The 17,531-nt window shown below is 54.3% G+C and overlaps 1 protein-coding gene across 1 annotated transcript; it reads right to left on the bottom strand.

Annotated features, from left to right (window-relative positions):
* Positions 1 to 602: 602 nt before the first annotated feature.
* On the bottom strand, positions 603 to 17,422 carry Ribc2 (RIB43A domain with coiled-coils 2). The gene is made up of 7 exons (XM_046429507.2): positions 17,206 to 17,422; positions 16,280 to 16,361; positions 13,987 to 14,331; positions 9,957 to 10,075; positions 7,995 to 8,222; positions 4,729 to 4,895; positions 603 to 4,044 (listed from the first exon to the last, which is right to left on the bottom strand). Exons 1-7 carry the CDS (start codon positions 17,317 to 17,319, stop codon positions 3,966 to 3,968), a joined length of 1,134 nt encoding a protein of 377 aa, XP_046285463.1. The 5' UTR covers positions 17,320 to 17,422; the 3' UTR covers positions 603 to 3,965.
* Positions 17,423 to 17,531: the final 109 nt, after the last annotated feature.

The raw sequence follows: 17,531 nt of genomic DNA, 5'->3' as shown, positions 1-17,531 counted from the left end.
TGGGATAACTGGTTATGATGTTCCATTTCAAGTTTTCTAAGAAATCTCCATACTGCTTTCCAGATGGTTGCACCAATTTGCAGTCCCACTGTGCCATTTCTTTTAAATACTGGATAATAATCCACTGTCTGGATGTGCCATGGTTTGGTTACTCATTCACCTATTAAATAACACTTGGTTGCTTCCAAATTTTGGCAATTGTATAGATTTTGTTTGTTTCATTTTGTTTTGCACTACTGGCTCAGGGACTGGCAGGGACTGCGGACTTGAACCCAAGGATGCTCAACCACGAAACTAATTACCCCCAGTCCTTCTTACTTTTTGAGACAGCCTCACTAAATTGCTGAGGTTGGCTTTGAGCTTGTGTTCCTTCCGCCTCAGCCTCGGAGCCTCTGGGATTACAGGTGAGCCTCTGGGATTACAGGTGTCTGCCACTGCACCTGGCTCAAATGACTTTTGAATGCTATTATTTTTAACTTTTCTGAGCTGTTTTTAGATGTGTCTTTTTATAACAGCACAAAACAGAAATTTTTATATATATTTGTTTTATTTTTATGTGGTGCTAAGGATCGAACCCAGTGCCTCACGCATGCTAGGTGAGCACTCTACCACTGAGCTACAGCCCCAGCCCAACAAAACGGAAATTTTAAAAAACAAATCTTCAGGGAGGTAGGCAATAAAGGAAATATAGCAAAATATTCATTGTAGAATACAGGTGGCAGGTATCTACAGTCTTTCAGTTAGCAGAGGATGTTAGAAACAAAAACAAAAGTCCTCTGGAGCTTATGTGTTGTGTGTAAAATTCTAACAGGCCACTCGAGAATAATGGAGACAGCCGCACCTGGGCTTTGCCTCCTGGGGATGGTAAATCACTTAGCTTATTTCACCCTGTTTTCTCTGGATGACCACGACAAATATCCAGCACTGTCCTGGGTGTTGCAAGAACTTGCCCAACGTGTGACAGAGGCTCGCTCCTTAATGAGTGAATCATTCCATTTTCCTGGGGAGAACAGGAAAGGCGCTGTGCTGTGTCACCAGCAGAGGGCACATCTAACACAAGCAAATGCCCAGCTTTCCCGCCTGTCCTCCTTTCTGGAACATTTTTTATAAAAATGCAAAGTTCAGCGTTAAAAACCAGCCTCTCCACATTGAGCCCACCATTCTGGGGTATAAGTGCCCTCTCCAGGGCTGCAGCAGCCTTCTGGTGGTTCTGGCCCATGCTCATGTGTGACTTGCCTTATGGTCCTATGCAGGGCTCCACTTCCACCCCTGAACTTCGAGTTAGACTGGCTCAGGGACTGTGGACTTGAAGAGCCCTTGGTGCTCTCAAGGGTCGCCTCCCATTTCTCAATGTTGATCCTCAAAAGCAGGACGACAAAGTGTCTGTTCTGTCAGTCGCCTGTTGTCACGTTGCTCCCCAAGGCCTGCCTAGCTCAGCTTGGGTACGATTACCTGAGGAGGCAATGGAGCAAGCTCCCCTCTGCCTTTCCCCCATAGTGGGTTAATTGTGTGCCCCCCCAAAACATGTTGGGGTCCTCACTCCTGGTACCTCATAATGTAACCTTACCTGGAAATAGGGAATTGTAGATGTGATCAGGAAGACGAGGTCACAGGTGAGCCCTGATCAGTCATACAGGGGAGATTTTGTGAACAGAAGCTTGCAGATCAAGGGATGCCACACACTGAAGTATGCCGGAAACCATCAGAAGCTCAGCAAGAGGCCTGGAACCACCCTCCCTCGAGGCCTGGGGAACGGGGCTCTGCCTTACAGCAACCCTGCCCACACTTGGACTTCTGGCCTCCAGAGCTGCCATGAACTGTTAAGTGTCTATGGTTTAAGCCACTCAGTTCATTGCCCTAGGAAACCACCTTCCTCCCCACGGGGAGTGTTCTTGCCCCTCAATCTCACTGGGAAGAGAAATCCCTGCTCTTAAACAAAGGCCAAGTTCTGGGGGACCCTGGGCTCTGCAGAGTGGGACCACAGGTGTTTGCTCCAGCCTTGTGCAAAGGGGGTGTGCTGCCTTTGCACACAGGTGGGCGGGAGCACGTCCTGTGGAGGGGACTCTAGGAGGGGCCTTGGAGGGGTCTGGGTCCCTGGTCTCCCCCTCAGATGCATGTCCTGTGTTTTCCCTGGACCTTTAGCAACTCTTGATGTCACGGCAGGGTCCCACCTTGCTCCAGAGAGCAGACTAGAGGCATGGTTCACCTATGGCTGGCGTGACTCAGGGCATGGGGTTCCTGAGGCCCACACAGGGGTGGGGCAACAGGTCCTAGATAGCAGCATCTGTGGGCAGTTTTGTGGCAGGCGTGGGCAGAGTGGAGAGCTCCCGCAGAGGCTGAGGCCTGGGCCATGTCAGGGAGGAGGGGGAGGGCGCCCCAAAGCCCTGCTCCACTCCACCAGACTCTGGGCCTCTGAGGGCATCTCTCCACCCTGCTGCCTAGGGTGACAGCCTGAGTGGGCCAGCTGTTATTGTGTCCTCAGAGTTCAACGCAGCCTGGCTTTCCTGGTCTCAACAATGGGACTGCAGGTGACAGCAACGGGAGCAGGAACGATGGTGTGATTCAAAGGAAAAGTGTTTGTCCCACCCTTGGACCATGAGCACATAGGACTGGAGAAATGGGCAGAGGCAGAGCGTGCACTTTCCAGGCATGTCCCCAAGGGAAGCTGTGCCCTCTGCTCTGTTCCTGTCCCCCTGGCTGCCATGGGGTGGCATGAGAGTGGGAGCTGGAGTGGCAGCCTGGACCCCAGGATGGGGGCTGTGAGAGTTGGGGAGGGCCGGGCGACCTGCAGAGGGAGCCCAGGCGAGCAGCGCTGCTCAACAGGGTTCCCGGTCAGCTGGAACTTCCAAAGGGTAGGAAAGAAACATCTGCCCTTCCTGGAGGCCACTGTGGTTTGGGGTCTGTTTCTCCGGAGAGGGGAGTGGCTGGGCCCAGCCTTCTGGGCTCACCCTGAGCTTGCTGCTTCTCTGCAGTGGGAAGGACAAGTCCCTGTGCATGTCCACACCAGGGTCTCCAACTAGAAAATGTGAGTGGTAAACACCAGCTCCGGCTGCCTCGAGAATCACAATGGGAGCGACGCCCGCTCATTGGCTACCTCCTGATGGAGCGACGCCACTCGCTAACAACAGCACTTGTCACCGAGGGCAGCAGCTGAACCGCAGTCTGAGCAGCCACAGGCACACCCTGATGCCCCCTCTCCCTGTACTTCCTTTAGGAGGAGAGGTGTCGCTCTCCCTCCTCCCTCTTTGCTGGCTCTCAGCTGGAGGTCACGCCACTAGTTTCCCACGGACACCTCTGACACGTGGGTTAGGATGGTGACAGTTGTCTAGGAGACCCTTGGGGACCCGAAGGCCACTTCTGCTGAAACACTTCTGCTGACTCTTCACTTGGGCCTGTGGACGCCCGGTGGGTGACACGATGGGGTGGAGGGAGGGGCGTCCTGCCTTCACGCATGTCTGTCTCCTCCGGTGGCCTGACCTTTGGGTCAGAGCCGACTCAGCTTTGTGCGACGTCACTGGGGACAACTGGGAAAAGTCTGGGGCTATTACACAGGTTAACTGGACCTGGACGCGGCTGGTCACCAGTCTCCCCACTGAGAGGATGGACAGCTGCCAACCCCCAGACCTGGAAGACCGAGGCCGTGAAAGGAGAAGAGTGGCGCGAGCTCCCAGGGGACCTCGCCTGTTCCCAGGAGAAGCGTGGCCACGCCTTTTCCTCACTGCCCCTCATGATTGCCAGCCGCCTCTGGGGCCCCTGGGGTCAAGAAGCGCCTTTGGTGCTGAGCCCCTGCTTCTCCACTCTGGGCCACTGGGCCAAGCTCTCTTCCCCTCTTCTGCCTCGACTTGCAAAAGATTCAGACCTTTCCGTGGGGGTTTCTGGACCAAGGAAACGCAGGCTTTTTAAAATAACGACTCTTTAAGGTTGCCACACTTCACACGTGACCCAGGGGAGTGAGGGCGTCCTTCTCATCGACTGCTGGTATTAAATTGTGTGAAATAATCTCCTGTGAGCTGATTGGTGCTGACTTCATCCATGTGTTTTTTCCTAATAACAAAACGAGGAGAAAATGATTAGCACATATGTGTACTTCCTAAGTATTTTAAGAAAAAGCTCATGGGCTTTTTATTAGTGTTACCCCCATGATGCAGAAGGCATTTCAACCCCAAGGAGCCCCCAAATTGTTCCCCTTCAACTCTCCTCAGCAGCCATGGCATGTTGCAATCACCCTGCAGTTAAGCAGGGACCGTGCTACTGTCATCTGGGGGTGTCTAAGATTAGGCCTCCGAGGTATGACTGTGAAGAGGCTCTGCTTGACCCTGGGGACATGGATACCTTAGTGCTCCTTCCAAGCCCAAAAGAATGACAAGTCACGGCCCACAGGCAACCCGAGGTCTGACAGGAGCAGATGCTGTGGGTCCCTCAGAGCCTGAGCCAAGGCTTGACATGTTTCTGTAACTGGTTGTTGGAACTACTCCTGGGTCCTATCTGTACCCAACAGGTGCCAGGCAGCTGGGGAGTCCTCTGCTGCCCCAAGAGCCCTCCTGCGTTGGGGACCCTCTCTCAGACCCCCAGCCAACTCAGTGCTTTTTCCTGGGGCCTCAAAGGTCCAAATCAGGAACTGCGGGTTCCCCCACCTGAACTGAGCCTGCCTGGGGTCCCCAGTGCCCAGATGAGGCTGCCCAAGGAGTGGTCTCCACGCTGCCCAGTCCCCTGCCCCAGGGCACTCACTGCAGACACTGTCGCCTGGCCAGGCTGCGGTTGCTGCTGTCCAGGGTCCTGCGCAGGTCTCGCTGGTGTCGCTGCATCTGCCGTTCATACATCAGGTCCTCGCGAGCCTTCTGGATCCTCCGCTGGTCCCAGTCCATGTCCCGCTGGCACTCCTCCTCCTGCAGCCTCTGGAGGAGGAGAGGCGACTTGCTGCTACCTCGCCCAGAGCCCAAGGGGACTGTCCAGGACCCCCAGCCTCCCCTTCTACAGATGGGGAAATGAAGGCTCAGAGAAGGGGCAGCTGGAGGACCCCCAGCCCACCCTCATCCTGCCTGGCCCAGCTGCTTCCTGCCTCCTGCTCCTAAAGGGACAGTAGCAGCAGCTCAGTTCCAACAATGTTCCCAGCCCCATGTGCACAACTGAAAGTAGGGTGAGAATTTAGGTCCTCAGGAGGGCTCCCTGGCTGGCTCAGACACCCACCCTGGGGAACTCCGAGAATGTGCTGGTGCTGGAGACCACCCTGCCACCACAAAGCCCAGTGGGCAGCTGGCCCTGTGGTTTTGCAGTGCATCCCCATCACCGGCCAGACCCTGCTGTGCAGAACTAGGAGCCCCAAAGGGGAACCTGCACAGTGTAAAGGGGGCTGCCTCATGAGTGGGGCAGTGCAGGTCACCCATCAGGTCCCCTCCTCCCAGGAAACCCCACTGCAGTGGGTGGGCAGGGCAGCAGGTGCCCTCCCAGACCCCTATGAAAGGGTGGAGGACAGAGCACCTCTCTCTCCCACACAGCAAGCAGGGAGGGTCAGGCCTGCAGGCCTGGCCTAATCCCACATGCAGATCCAAAGGCAGAGGGTGGGAGCGGCCTCCTGTGAGCAAGTGACCCACTCCTGGGAGCCTCCATGTGTCGCGAGGCTGCACACAGGACCTGGGCCATCACACAGGCTGCTGTCACAAACATAGTGGCAGGGGTGCAGCACTAGGGCTAATAGCCAGGCAGAGGCCCAGACAGTCTGCAGGATCCTAGGTTTCCACATCCCACTGCTCACAGCCCAGAAGCTGGGAGGAGAGGGTCCAGATGGCATGGTGGGGGGTGGGGTGGTGACAATTTAGGTGGCCCTTTCCCTCCCTTTATGCTTTGTCTTTTGAATTTTCTACAGATTGAACATTAGACCAAAAGCTGCCTTTAGGGCAGATGGCTAACCGCTGGGGCTGAGTCGAGGAGTGAATGAGGCGCAGCACCTGCGCCCATTCCTGCCTCTGTGCTCTCCATAGCCTCCAGGCCTCCTGACCCACCACCCAGGCCTGGCTCCTGCCCTGCCTCACATATCCTAACCACCCATGCCCACTGCCCCTCAGGACCCTTGTCTGGGCCAGTGCCAGGGCCCTTCCTCCTCCCAGTAAGTTCTGACTTCGCAGGGCCACCCCAGCCTCTGATCAGCCCTGGACCCGGCGGGTTTCAGCACCTCCCCATCTCTCCTGCCAGGTTCTGAGTGGTCCAGCCCGCAGGTATACTCCTTTCCTGCCCTGGCTCCTCAGCGCCAGTGCTTCAGCACCACCTCCTCCCCTAGGGCCCCCACTCCCAGGGGCTCCAACTCCAGCAGGCCACCAGCTGGCCATGCTGGTCCCGGGTTGCCTTCGCCTGTGATCACCAATAATGCCACCCCTCCTCGTCTCTCCCCCAGGTCTACCACTCTGACCTGTGTCTTACTCTCTCTAGGACCCTGGTGGCTCCCATGACTGTCCCCTGTCCCAGAGACCTTCATTCCACTGGCGGGAGCACCCTTAACCTTAGATGTGGCCGCACCCACCAGAAGCCCTGATTTCATGGGATGAGCCCAGCTCACACCTGCGTGAGCATGGCTGGAAGCACACCTGGCCATGGGGTGGGGTCCCCGAGCCCAGGCCTTTGGCACCTGGGTCATCTATCCCATTCCTCTAGAGGCCACTCACACTCTGTCCTCTATGGTAACTGGCTTCTCGCCTCCCCAGGAACAGCTCCGGAGGAGCTCCTTGAGCCTCGCCTGCAGCCCTCCTGAGACTGTGATGGGTCTGGGCGCCCAGCCATGCCAAGTCCTTGCTTTGTGCCCTGGCCTCAGGCCCCCCGCCCTCCAGGGACATGGCTCCCACAGGCTCTCCTGCCCTGAAAACGCTGCCTGCATCTGTGACCCCTCCACTCTCTCTCCAGAGCCCATCAGGCAGGCCACTTCCCCTCCTGCACCACAGCACTCCCCATAGAGCCCCAGGCATGGCCTAGGTGCAGGACCCAGCAGGCAGCCGCATGCCGGCAGCAATGTAGGCACGGGTCCTCCTTCCTCCCAGACACCTCTCACCTGCTCTCCAGGACACCACAGCTGGTGTCCTTGCGTCAGGCCCCCTTGCTCTGTAGTGAGGGTGGAGAGTGGCCCCAGGACTCGGTCCCCAGTTCCCCGTCTAGGCTCACCCCTGTGCAGTCTCCCTAGGTCTGCCCTCATCATGCTCAGAGGTGACCACTCCCAGTTACATCCGCAGCCCAGCCCTTGTTCTGAACCCAGGCCGTACACCCTGCTGCCCTGCAGGCCTCCCCAGGCTTCACTGTCCCACAGCAGCTGTGATTCCTTCTTCCTTGGTGAAGAATCACTGCACTTCACTGCCTAGAATAAACATTAAATCTCCCAGCACTCTGTATAGTTAGGAGCAATCTTGTGACTAAACATTGTCCAATGGAGTCTAAGTGGAAGTGTCTTGTAAAACTCCCCACAGTGTTTTTCCTCTTTCCTCCTTCTTCATAGCTGGAATATGCATGTGACTGCTAATGCTCAAGCAGATGTTTTGTGCTAAGAGGTGAGAGCCAGGTGCCAAGGATGGCCCTCTGGCCTGCCCTAGAAGACTTGGGTTGTTTTCCTACAAACCTAGTCTATATGCAAGACAAAGTTCTATTTTGTTCAAAATGCTGGTATTTGTGTTTGGGGGTTTTCTTTTTTGCCGCATTCAGTGAATTGATCACAGCAGGTTCAGGTGTCTAAAGGACACTGCACACTTAACATATCTGAAACTGCACTGGTGACTTCCACTCTCCCTGCCAACCTGCTCCTTCCACCATTTTCCCTTCTCTGTGGACACCAGCTCTATCCTTCCAGTTGCTCCTTCACATGCCACCTGCCTCATCACACATGGAGGGGTTTCTGGCTCTCATCCCCCAGCCGCTCCCACTCAGGGTGAGCGTAACACTGGCCAAGGAAAGCCACGAGGGGCTGGGGGTGGCGGCAGGGGCACCACGGTGCTCTAAGGGCTGGGAGGCGGGGCAGGTACCAGCTTCTCCAGGACTTGCTGCTTCTGAGTGAGGTGGACCTGTTCCAGTTGCTCCCGGGACATTCCCTTCCAGCGGCCTGGGATCACACGGTGGGGACCAAAGGAGCTGGCCGCCCGCTGCGGGTTCTCAGACAGCAGGTCCCCGTGCAGCAGGCTGGAGATCTCGGCCAGGTTGTCTTCCTCCTCCTGCTTTTTCTCTTGTTTTTTCCTTTCTTGTGACTCTATGGCCTACACAGGGAAAGACATTGGGAAAGATGCTTTGAGAGACTCCAGGGGTGGGGTTCCTAGGCCTGGGTCAGCAATTCCCCTGGGGCCCTGGCAGGAGGGACATGCTGCAGGAGCAGGGAAGGAGGGGCACAGGCTGGTGAGGTATGGATGAACCAGTGGGCCCTGGCTACCTGAGCACTGCAGGTGGGTGGGTGGGTGAGACGGCAGGGCCACTACTGATGGGATTCATGCCTTGGGCCGCTCCCGCCCCTCATCAGCCTGGCACCACAGCTGGACAGGGCTCTGTGCCCCTCCTGTGGCCTGGCAGCCTTTGGACATCTGCAGGCTGCAAAGAACATGAATGACTTCTAAAAGCTGGGAGAGGTACTTCTTTTCACTGACCCTGATGGCCCAGCCATGGCCCCCAATACCAACTGCTGTTCAGATGCCCAGGACAGGTGGCTGTGTGACCTACAGTAAGTCAGCTCCTCCCTCTGGGCTGCAATAGCTTCTCTGTAAAGTCAATAGACAGAATGGGAACCCCTGTGGTCAACAGTTCTCCTTGGTGAGGAATGGACAGCGAATCCTGCAACGCAGGTGCTCACGACAGGCCTCGTGCCACACAGCATGGGCTCTGCAGCCAGACACCCCAACTCCATACTTGCCACTTAGAACTGGCACCCCTGAGAAAATTTGCTCACCTGCTGAGCCTGTCTCTCCACCAATTAAATTGTATTAATCATGGGCACATGTAGGGGCTCATCAAAATAATAGGAAATGAACAAACGAATTAACAAGGCAATGTGGTTTAGCAAGAACCCCAGCAGTGCCCAGTAAGAGGCTCAGGGATAAAGGAACAGAGTAGGTGAATGGAGGAAAGGAAGGAAAGACTCCCAGGCACTGGGTCCATTTGTTATGGAGCCTGAACCAGTCTCCCCTGAGCTGCTCTGTCAAAAGAGGGCAAGGATCAGATAACCTCTATGACCCCTTGAACCTCACTGCTTGGTGACCTGGGGCTCTGGTGCCTCATTTCTCTCCCTGCTGAAAACCAATCTCCTCTGCTCTCTGCCCAGGCTCTCCTGGCTTTTTGATTGCATACTCCAGGACATATTTCAGCTTGGGCTCAAATTTATTTGGCTTACAATGCAGCATCTCTAACCCACAAATAAAGGATGTGCTTTGTAAGACACATGGACACAGCATTAAAAAAGACAGGGCTGAAACTATGTGAAGCAAAGTCCTGGTATTGTTCTCCTGCTGTCTCAGGGGCCACCCTGCACAGCTCCTTTGGAGACCAAGTGCCAGTCAACCAGCTAATCTGATCAGCTGAGCCAGACCCAGCTCGACCTCACCCAGGAAATATACCTGCATTTGCAAAGAAAACCTGAGAGGGGCGGGATCCGAGGAAGCTGGGAAGGACTGAGAGGAGGGGGTCGCCAGGAGACCACCATCGTCCTTGCCACTGTCCTCACTTCCCTGGTGAGTGCCTATCCACCTCTCCTGGTTGAGAAGAACTGAACCCAGTACCAGGCCGCAGAGCAGTGCCAGGTAGCATCTGCTCTCAAATTATGAAAGAAACTAAAGCTAAGTTTCTAAGTTTTGTTGCTGATTCAGAGCTAAGGGACAGACCAGACCCAGGGCCATCCACCTCAGCAGGGGCTCTAGAGGGAGGGGTGGGCTTGGGACCCTGAGGCTGGGGTCCAGCCAGCCGCGTGTGCCCATCCACCCTGTAGGCACAGTGCCCCGGCTGGGCACCTGGTTCCTGTTGAACTCTTTCACAGCTGCACAGACGGCCCTTCTGGCGTTGCTTTCCAGCATCTGCAGGTGCCTCGCTGTTTCATCAAACTTGAGCTTCGTCTGCAAGTAGAGGTCCTCTACAAGGAGGAGAGACACGTCAGACCTGGCATGCCCACACGGGTGCAGAGTAGCCTGCATCAGGGTTGCTCATGCTGTCACCTCCCCTCTGTCACGGGGAGGCCAGGGATGATAATGCCAGGACCTGCCTCCAAAGGCTGAGGGGTCCCTGACTTCATCCAAGCAGCGCTCTCATGTCTGCTGTGAATGGGCAGTGCCTGGGGCTGACTGCTGTGGCCTGGGGCAGTGTGCCCCTTGCCGTCTCTGGTTTTGCAGGAGAAAGCCTCATCCTTACAGTGGGCATGGGGCAGTGAGAACCCAGAAAAAGGAGCTGCAGAAACCAGAAGGACAAAGGGGAAGGGGTGGCAGGTCACAGATACTTGTGGAGGGACAGTAGGACAGGACCTTCCTAGGCCAATGGGAGGGGCCCCAGTGGAGGGTCCCAGTGGCAAAATGTGAAGATCATCCAGCACTTGCAGACATTCCTAGTTCTGTACCTGCAACCTGGCTTATCCTGAGCCACTGCATCCCCAGGCAAGGCAAGAAACACCTACTTCACTTTGGGTTGTTCCGGTTTTCAAAAATCATTAATCAGAAGTTCCTGATTTCTGTATTTGTGCCTGATAGGTCCCCTCATTATTTCCAAAAATGACAACCAGACTTTTTTGGGGGGGGCAGGGTACAAGGGATTGAACTCAGGGGCGCTTGACCACTGAGCCACATTCCCAATCTAATTTTGTATTTTATTTAGAGTCTCACTGAGTTGCTTAAATTGCTGAGGCTGGCTTTGAACTCACGATCCTCCTGCCTCTGCTTCCCAAGCTGCTGGGATTACAGGCGTGGCTACTGCGCCTGACTACAACCAGACTCTTGAACTTCTGGCCTCTGCTCACCCCCAACCCCTCTTGCCCTTCATTTGTTCCTTTATCCAACACACAGCATCAGAGGCTCAGGTGGGCCGCTGGCTGTGCTGGGGACACAGACACAGCAGAGAGAAAAACACAAAAGGTTTCCTGCCTCCCTGGAACTGGCTGTCTTGGAGAGAGTAAATATGTGGAGTTCAAAATAAGTGCAAAAACACACATCTGACCATTGGTAGAGGAGAGAAAGCTGAGGCAGCAGGCGGTCAGATGCCACTCGAGCACACACCTGAAGACAGGGAAGGCTGGGCAGTCAATGAGCCGGAGTGGGCAGGGCCAGCAGTCAGCGCTGGAGGCCGGCAGAGGCCCAGCACAGCCTCGCGGGCTATGGCAGGATTTGACTTCACCATGTGCCCTGGGAAGCCATCACAGGGCTTTGAGCTGAGGATGGGGGGTGCCGTTCAACTGGACATTGTTTAAAAAGCATCACTGCCCACCATGTTGAGACCACAGAGGGGAAGGACAGCTATCAGCATGGTCCATCTGGATGAAGAAGGTGGTGCTTCTATCCCAGCAATGACAACAGGGACGGAGAGAAGTGGACAGTTTGAGGTATGTGTGGGAGGGTCGCATGTTTCCCTCCTATGTGGAAGCTACAAAGAGGGAAAGGGAACTAAAAAGGATCTCATGAAAATAGGAGGGAGAACGGACAGAGCAGAGGAGGGAGTATGGGGAAGGACTGGGGAAAAAATCTACCAAGTTTTACACCATGACTTCTGCTTATATCTATGATTATAATGTGCTGATTAAAATGATGACAACAACAATAGAAGGGGGGTCAGCAGAGCAAGCGGGTCAGGGGAGGGAGGAGGAAAGACAAGGGAAGATGCTGGGGCTGGAGACTGATCAAATGATGGGTCTGACGCAGTGACCCACTATCATGTATGATCATCATGCACCATATCATAGAAATATGTGCAGGAGGTGACAGGGACAAGAGGTGAAGATGTCCTGCAGGGGGTCAGGGGTGGCCCCAAGTTTCTGGCTTGGTGAAGGGGAGGAGCAGAAAGGCAGGAGGGGCAGACCCAGAGGTGAGGTTAGGTCCCAGGGCCCTGTGAGAAGTCCAGAGAGGGAAAGGAGGCCTCTGGAGGACCAAGGCCAAGGCTGGGATGAGGGTCCTGGCCAGCGATGGCAATCTGGAGCAGGTGGGGAGGGAGGAGATCCCCAGAGCCCACGAGTGGGTTATTCCCACAGGTGTCTGTCTATATACGCAGTAGACAGACCAACAAAAGTCCCCGCCTTCACTGAGCTAGGGTGTGACACTCAGGAGCAGTGTGGCAAGTACAAACCCAAGGTGTGCCAGTAATTGAGCCTTGGGAAAACGGAGCAGGGAAGGGACGAGAGGCCCAGGAGGCCCACATTTCAGCACAGCCTGTCGAGGACAGGGATGGCACCAGATGCGCCTTGTCCAGGGAAGGACATTTCCAAGCAGCAGGAGCAGAGACCCTGAGGCAGAAGCGAGCTGGACACACCCATGTCCCAGGAAGAGCGGAAGACAGTGTGCAAAGAAAGGAACGGGTGGACAGGGCAGGGTCCTGGCTGGAGATGGGCCACACCCCGAGCCTCAGAGGTCATCGGGAATTTGCTTTCGCTCAGTGACTGGGAAGCCGCTGAAGGGTCCCAGCAAAGGATCCCACCTGACTTTCAGGGTTCCACCCTGGCCACGGTTGAGTGGAGGCTGCAGGGGGAGAGAGCAGAGGCAGAGGGTAGTCAGAGGACAATGCAACAGTCCAGCTGAGAGGTAATGAAGCCGAGTCCAGGTGGCAATGGTGGCCATGTGAAAAGCAGCTGAAACTCGAGATGATCTGTGGGTGGCCTGGATGTGGAACTGAGAAAAGAAGGAGTCTTGATTGGGGCTGGCGTGATGCGAGAGGAAGGTGGGGCCTGGGGGAGAGCAGAGTGACCGGACCTGCGCTGAAGTTCAGAGCTCATCAGAGGCAGGGCAGCTGGGTGGGGCTGTGAGTGCGGATTCAGGGGAGAACATTCATAGGGACACATGAGCTTGGGAAACGAGGCCTGGGGGTGAGCACAGCAAGGAGGGAGGACCAGGCCAGCCCATCCTTATCAGCAGCGGGCACAGGCAGAGGGGAGGCCCAGAGAGCGCTGGTGAGCAAGAGCTGCCAGAGCAGGGGAGAGAGTCCCATCAAGGAGCCTGGGCAGGAGGACCAGCAGAGGGCGGAGTCCCAGAAGCCAGATGGCCTGTGTGTCTCAGAGCATGAGATGATCAACGCTGCCAAGAGGCCAAGCTGAAGACCTGAACCTGAGTGACAGGGAGGCCACTGTGCAGCTGGCCAGGAAAGCAGAGGTCTGTAGAAGTGGGCAGAGAGAGAGTGGGGGAGGATGCGAGAGGGACCCTGCTCCCAGAGAGTGGGAAGAGCAGAGGCTGGAGAGGACGCTACCAAGGAGACAGCAAATGAACAGCCCGAGCGGAGGGGCTCGGAGTGGGGTACAGAGCTCCCGCCCCAGTGCCCTGCTCTCTGTACCACCCACTGGTGTGTCCCACAAGAGCAGGGATGCGCTGGCACGGGAGATAGGCCAGAGGGGCAGCGGCAGCTGCTGCTGCTGCTGCTGCTGCTCAGACGGCTGGAGGAGGGGAGCTGCTAGAGCAGGCGGCTCGCAGCCTCCCTGAGAGCAGGACTTGGGCTGTGGCAGTCCCCTGAGGAAGACAGCTTGCTGCCTTGGCCTGGGGAGTCCTGGTGCGGTGTGTGACCACAGGATGCAACTAGGTCCCCATAGGCCCCCCTCTGACTTCCAGCACTCAGAGGACTCTGTGGGCCTACGTGTTCCCATCCATCTTCTAAGCACTGTGCACACAATGGGGGCAGAGGCCGACTCTGGGTTATCTGAGCTCCAGAACCCACTGGGGCCCTAACGCCGGGCTGACCCGTGGGGCTCTTTCCCCACATGCCAAAGAAGCGTGTGGCTGTGCACTTCAGGAGGATGAACAGCACCTGGGCCCCTGGGGGACTGACTGGTTGGGATCACTGAGCCAGTTTGCCTCTCTCCCTTACCTGCACATTTCTGGTGGGCACGAGCCCTCTCCCATTCCCGTTGCTGTTGCAAGGACCATTCTCTGTTTTGTTCCTCTTGGAATTTCTTCCTCTCCCGGAAGTTTAAATCCTCCCCCATGAACTTTTGCATTCCTGATATGGTATTCCGGATGTCATTATCTGACTGCCGGGCTGGAAGAGCTTTCTTAAGGGATAGGGGGTCAGACAGGTCAAATTCGCGGCGAGTTTCTGGCCTCTGAAAGCTCTGCTGGAAATCATTGGTAGCTCTACAGAGAGTTTTCCTATCTCTCCTTTCCCGATCTTCTAATATGCATGTGATCTTGTCATTTTGCCTCATTTCAGTAGCTAGAAGAGACACAGTATATGAATGAATTTACGAGGAAAAAATTTAAAAATCCATTTAAAAGTAACTTTTAATCATTGTTAAAGTAATACAACCCTCCAAAACAAGTAATGTTCCATTAAAGGATTAGTAACTTAAATATAAAAGAGCCCCTATGGACTAATAAAAACACAGACAACCTGGGTTTGGATTGTGGCTCAATACCTAGTACATGGAGACACTGGGTTCGATCCTCAGCACCACATAAGAAATAAACACATAAAATGAAAGTATATAAAAGAAAACAACACAGACAACCCAACCAAAAAATGAGCAAAAGACAGGAACAGGTGAACCACAATAAAGAATAAATTGGAGATATCAATAAACTAACAATAAACAATAAACGGTGAGTGATCAGAAACAGAAGAAACGAAGGTAAGAGCACTTGTGCTGATGGTGTGATAAACAGGGTCACACTTCCAAAAGAGCAATGTGGCAACAAGACCTACCAGTTCCACTCCCCTGTGCACTGGGGACATGATGCACAGACGGTCACCACAGCAAGGTTTCAATGCTAAAGAACTGGGGAAAATCCAAACTGCCCATCCATAGGGGTGATAAAGAAACTGGTTAATTCATACAGCAAAACGCCATCAAATAATGAAAACAAATACTCTCGCTGGGTAGATTATTGATGAATTTCAAGAATATTGAGTGAAAAAAAGTGTTATAAAAGGATAGGCTTGATAGGATAAATTTTTGTAAATTTTAAAAAGTTTTAAAAACAAAAAGCAATTTTATATTGTCATGGACATGCAGACAGTGTAAGCAGGAGAAACACATGGGAATGCTGCAAACTTCCCAGGAGGAAGGACAGGGAATTGTGAGGACAGTGCTCTGGCTGTGAACCCACAGTTCTTAGAAGCACTCAGAACAAGGCAATCTGGCAGATGTGAGCAGCTAGTGTCCATTATGTGTCCTCCACTTTTTTGTAATTTGAATTATTTTACAACAGGAAATAAAGAAGGTAAAAAGCTTAGAAAATACAGAATACTAAAAAGAAAATAAACTCCACTTATAATACCCTCATCTGACATTGCCACTGCTGAACGTTGGCCTTTTTGTAAGCATATTTTATTTTTTTTTAAAGAGAGAGAGAGAGAGAGAGAGAGAGGAGAGAGAGAGGATTTTTTAATATTTATTTTTCAGTTTTCGGTGGACACAACATCTTTATTTTTTATTGGTGCTGAGGATCGAACCCAGTGCCCTGCGCATGCCAGGCAAGCACATTACCGCTTGAGCCACATCCCCAACCCACGTAAGCATATTTTAAAAATGTAGCCGGTAGTCCATGGCATGTATGATTTTGGGTCCTGCTTCTTTTCTGTTTTAAAAATCCTCATGATGTATTAAAAAGCAGTTTTTAAATAGTTAAAAATTTGGTCATGATAACGGAAAATAAATTCTATGTGAAATCTTGATCTAAGACCTAGACACTATTATTTGAATCACATTTGCCCTGGAGTCAGCTCGGGGAGTGGGTTCTGATATGTGCTGCCTGGTATGAACAGCTGGTCTCCACAGAAGATCTTGAACTCTGGGGCGAGGATGTGTACATGTGTGAGTTTAAAAAAGTTTTCCAAAAATTTTAAGAAAAAGTAAAACACACATTTACTCTTAAAATATATTTCCTATAATATATATTAGAATTCAAAAGCTGTTTTCCTCTGACAAAGGATTGAGCCCAAGAAGTTAAGAAATTTTAAAAGGAGAAAGAACGTGAAAATGGGGTGTGTGTGTGTGTGTGTGTTGGGGATGGAACCCAGAGCCTGGAGAAGGCTAAGCAGGTGCTCACCACTAAGCTACATCCCCAGCCCAACAACTTTTTCAATACTGTGAAGAAGTAAGGAATGGAGCCTGAAGACCCTCCACCCTAACCCCAGGGACAAGCACTCAAGAAGTGCTCACCAAAGGTTTCATGTCTAGCTCTTTCAGTTGCTTCTCTTATCTTCTGGTCATGAACCTGGGAGTTCCAGGCTTCTGTGTCTCCCTGGAAGTGGAAAATCAGGGACAAGGTCAGAGCCAGAAATGGGTGTTCAACAGACCATCCTGTCTACCTTTCTGGTCTGACTGCAAAGTAGCTACCTCAGGCAAGAAGATACCTTTTGCTTCCTCCCTCCTGCTCTTCCTCCTTTTCTCCCAGCCACCAACCCCGCCCTGCCTCGCCCCGCCCCTCTCTCCATAATGGGGTTGCCAAGGAACGGTGCTAGGGGTGCCACAGCCTTTTTTATTGAATTTTCAGGCAGTTTTCACTAAGCTGCCCAGGCTGGCTTTGAACTTGCAGTCCTCCTGCCTGTGCCTACTGAGTCGCTGGGATTACAGGTGTGGCCACCAGGTGCTGCGCTATCAGGACTCTTCCTGCTTGGAAAACTTTGTTTGTAGTTGGTTTTCTGTGCTCTGGACTCCCCCCCCCCCTTTCCTGGTCAACAGACACATCCTCAAACACTGCTTAGGCATCTCCTCCTCTGGGCGGCGTTCCCCTCCCTCACAGGCTGACCCATTGCATTTTTCCTGTGAGCACTTTAATGCCCGCCTCCTCCCCTGGGCCGTGAGCTCTGCAAGGTCCAGAACTGGCTAGTCCCTCCTCGGGACGACTCTCCTGGGGCCGGGCTTGCCCCAAAGGGTTGTGTGTCCGACATGAACTGGGCTGGAAGGGACCCTGGCTCAGAGGGAGCAAAGCCTGTCCCAGTGTCCCCATCACCCCCAGGCACGGCCCTGTCTGTCCGTGGGGCGGGTGGGAAGGCCGCCTGGGCCTCCAGGGCTTCCAACCGCTCTGGGCCCTGCGCGGCTGCGCTCGGGCCAGGCTCGCCCGGCCGCTGCTCTCCCTCCCTCACCCCAATGATCCTGCTCCTGGCGTCGAAGACCCGCTTCTGCCTGCACAAGTCGGCGTGTCTCCTCTTGGCCACGCGGGCGTCCTGCCGCAGGTCCGCGGGCAGCACGACCTCCATGGCTCCGGGGGTCGAGGGCAAATCCAAGCCGGCAGGGCGGAGAGCCGAGACCAAGCCGCCGCGACCCGGAGGCGCAGCTCCCCAGTGGGCAGCCGTCCGGCGCGGAGCCGGCGGGCGAGTGAGCGGTCATAGCGCCGGTTGCCAAGGAACAGCGCTCGCGCCGCCCCGCGTCTCTCGCGAGACTTGGCGAGGCCCTTCCCGCGCTTTTCCCG

The sequence above is a fragment of the Marmota monax genome, unplaced genomic scaffold (genome assembly GCF_021218885.2).
Source record: "Marmota monax isolate L192 unplaced genomic scaffold, Marmota_monax_Labrador192_F-V1.1 WCK01_AAM20220418_F8-fsc00051, whole genome shotgun sequence".
NCBI lineage: Eukaryota > Metazoa > Chordata > Mammalia > Rodentia > Sciuridae > Marmota > Marmota monax.
Note: the sequence above shows the minus strand (reverse complement) of the source record. Positions and strands in the feature narration are given on the sequence as shown.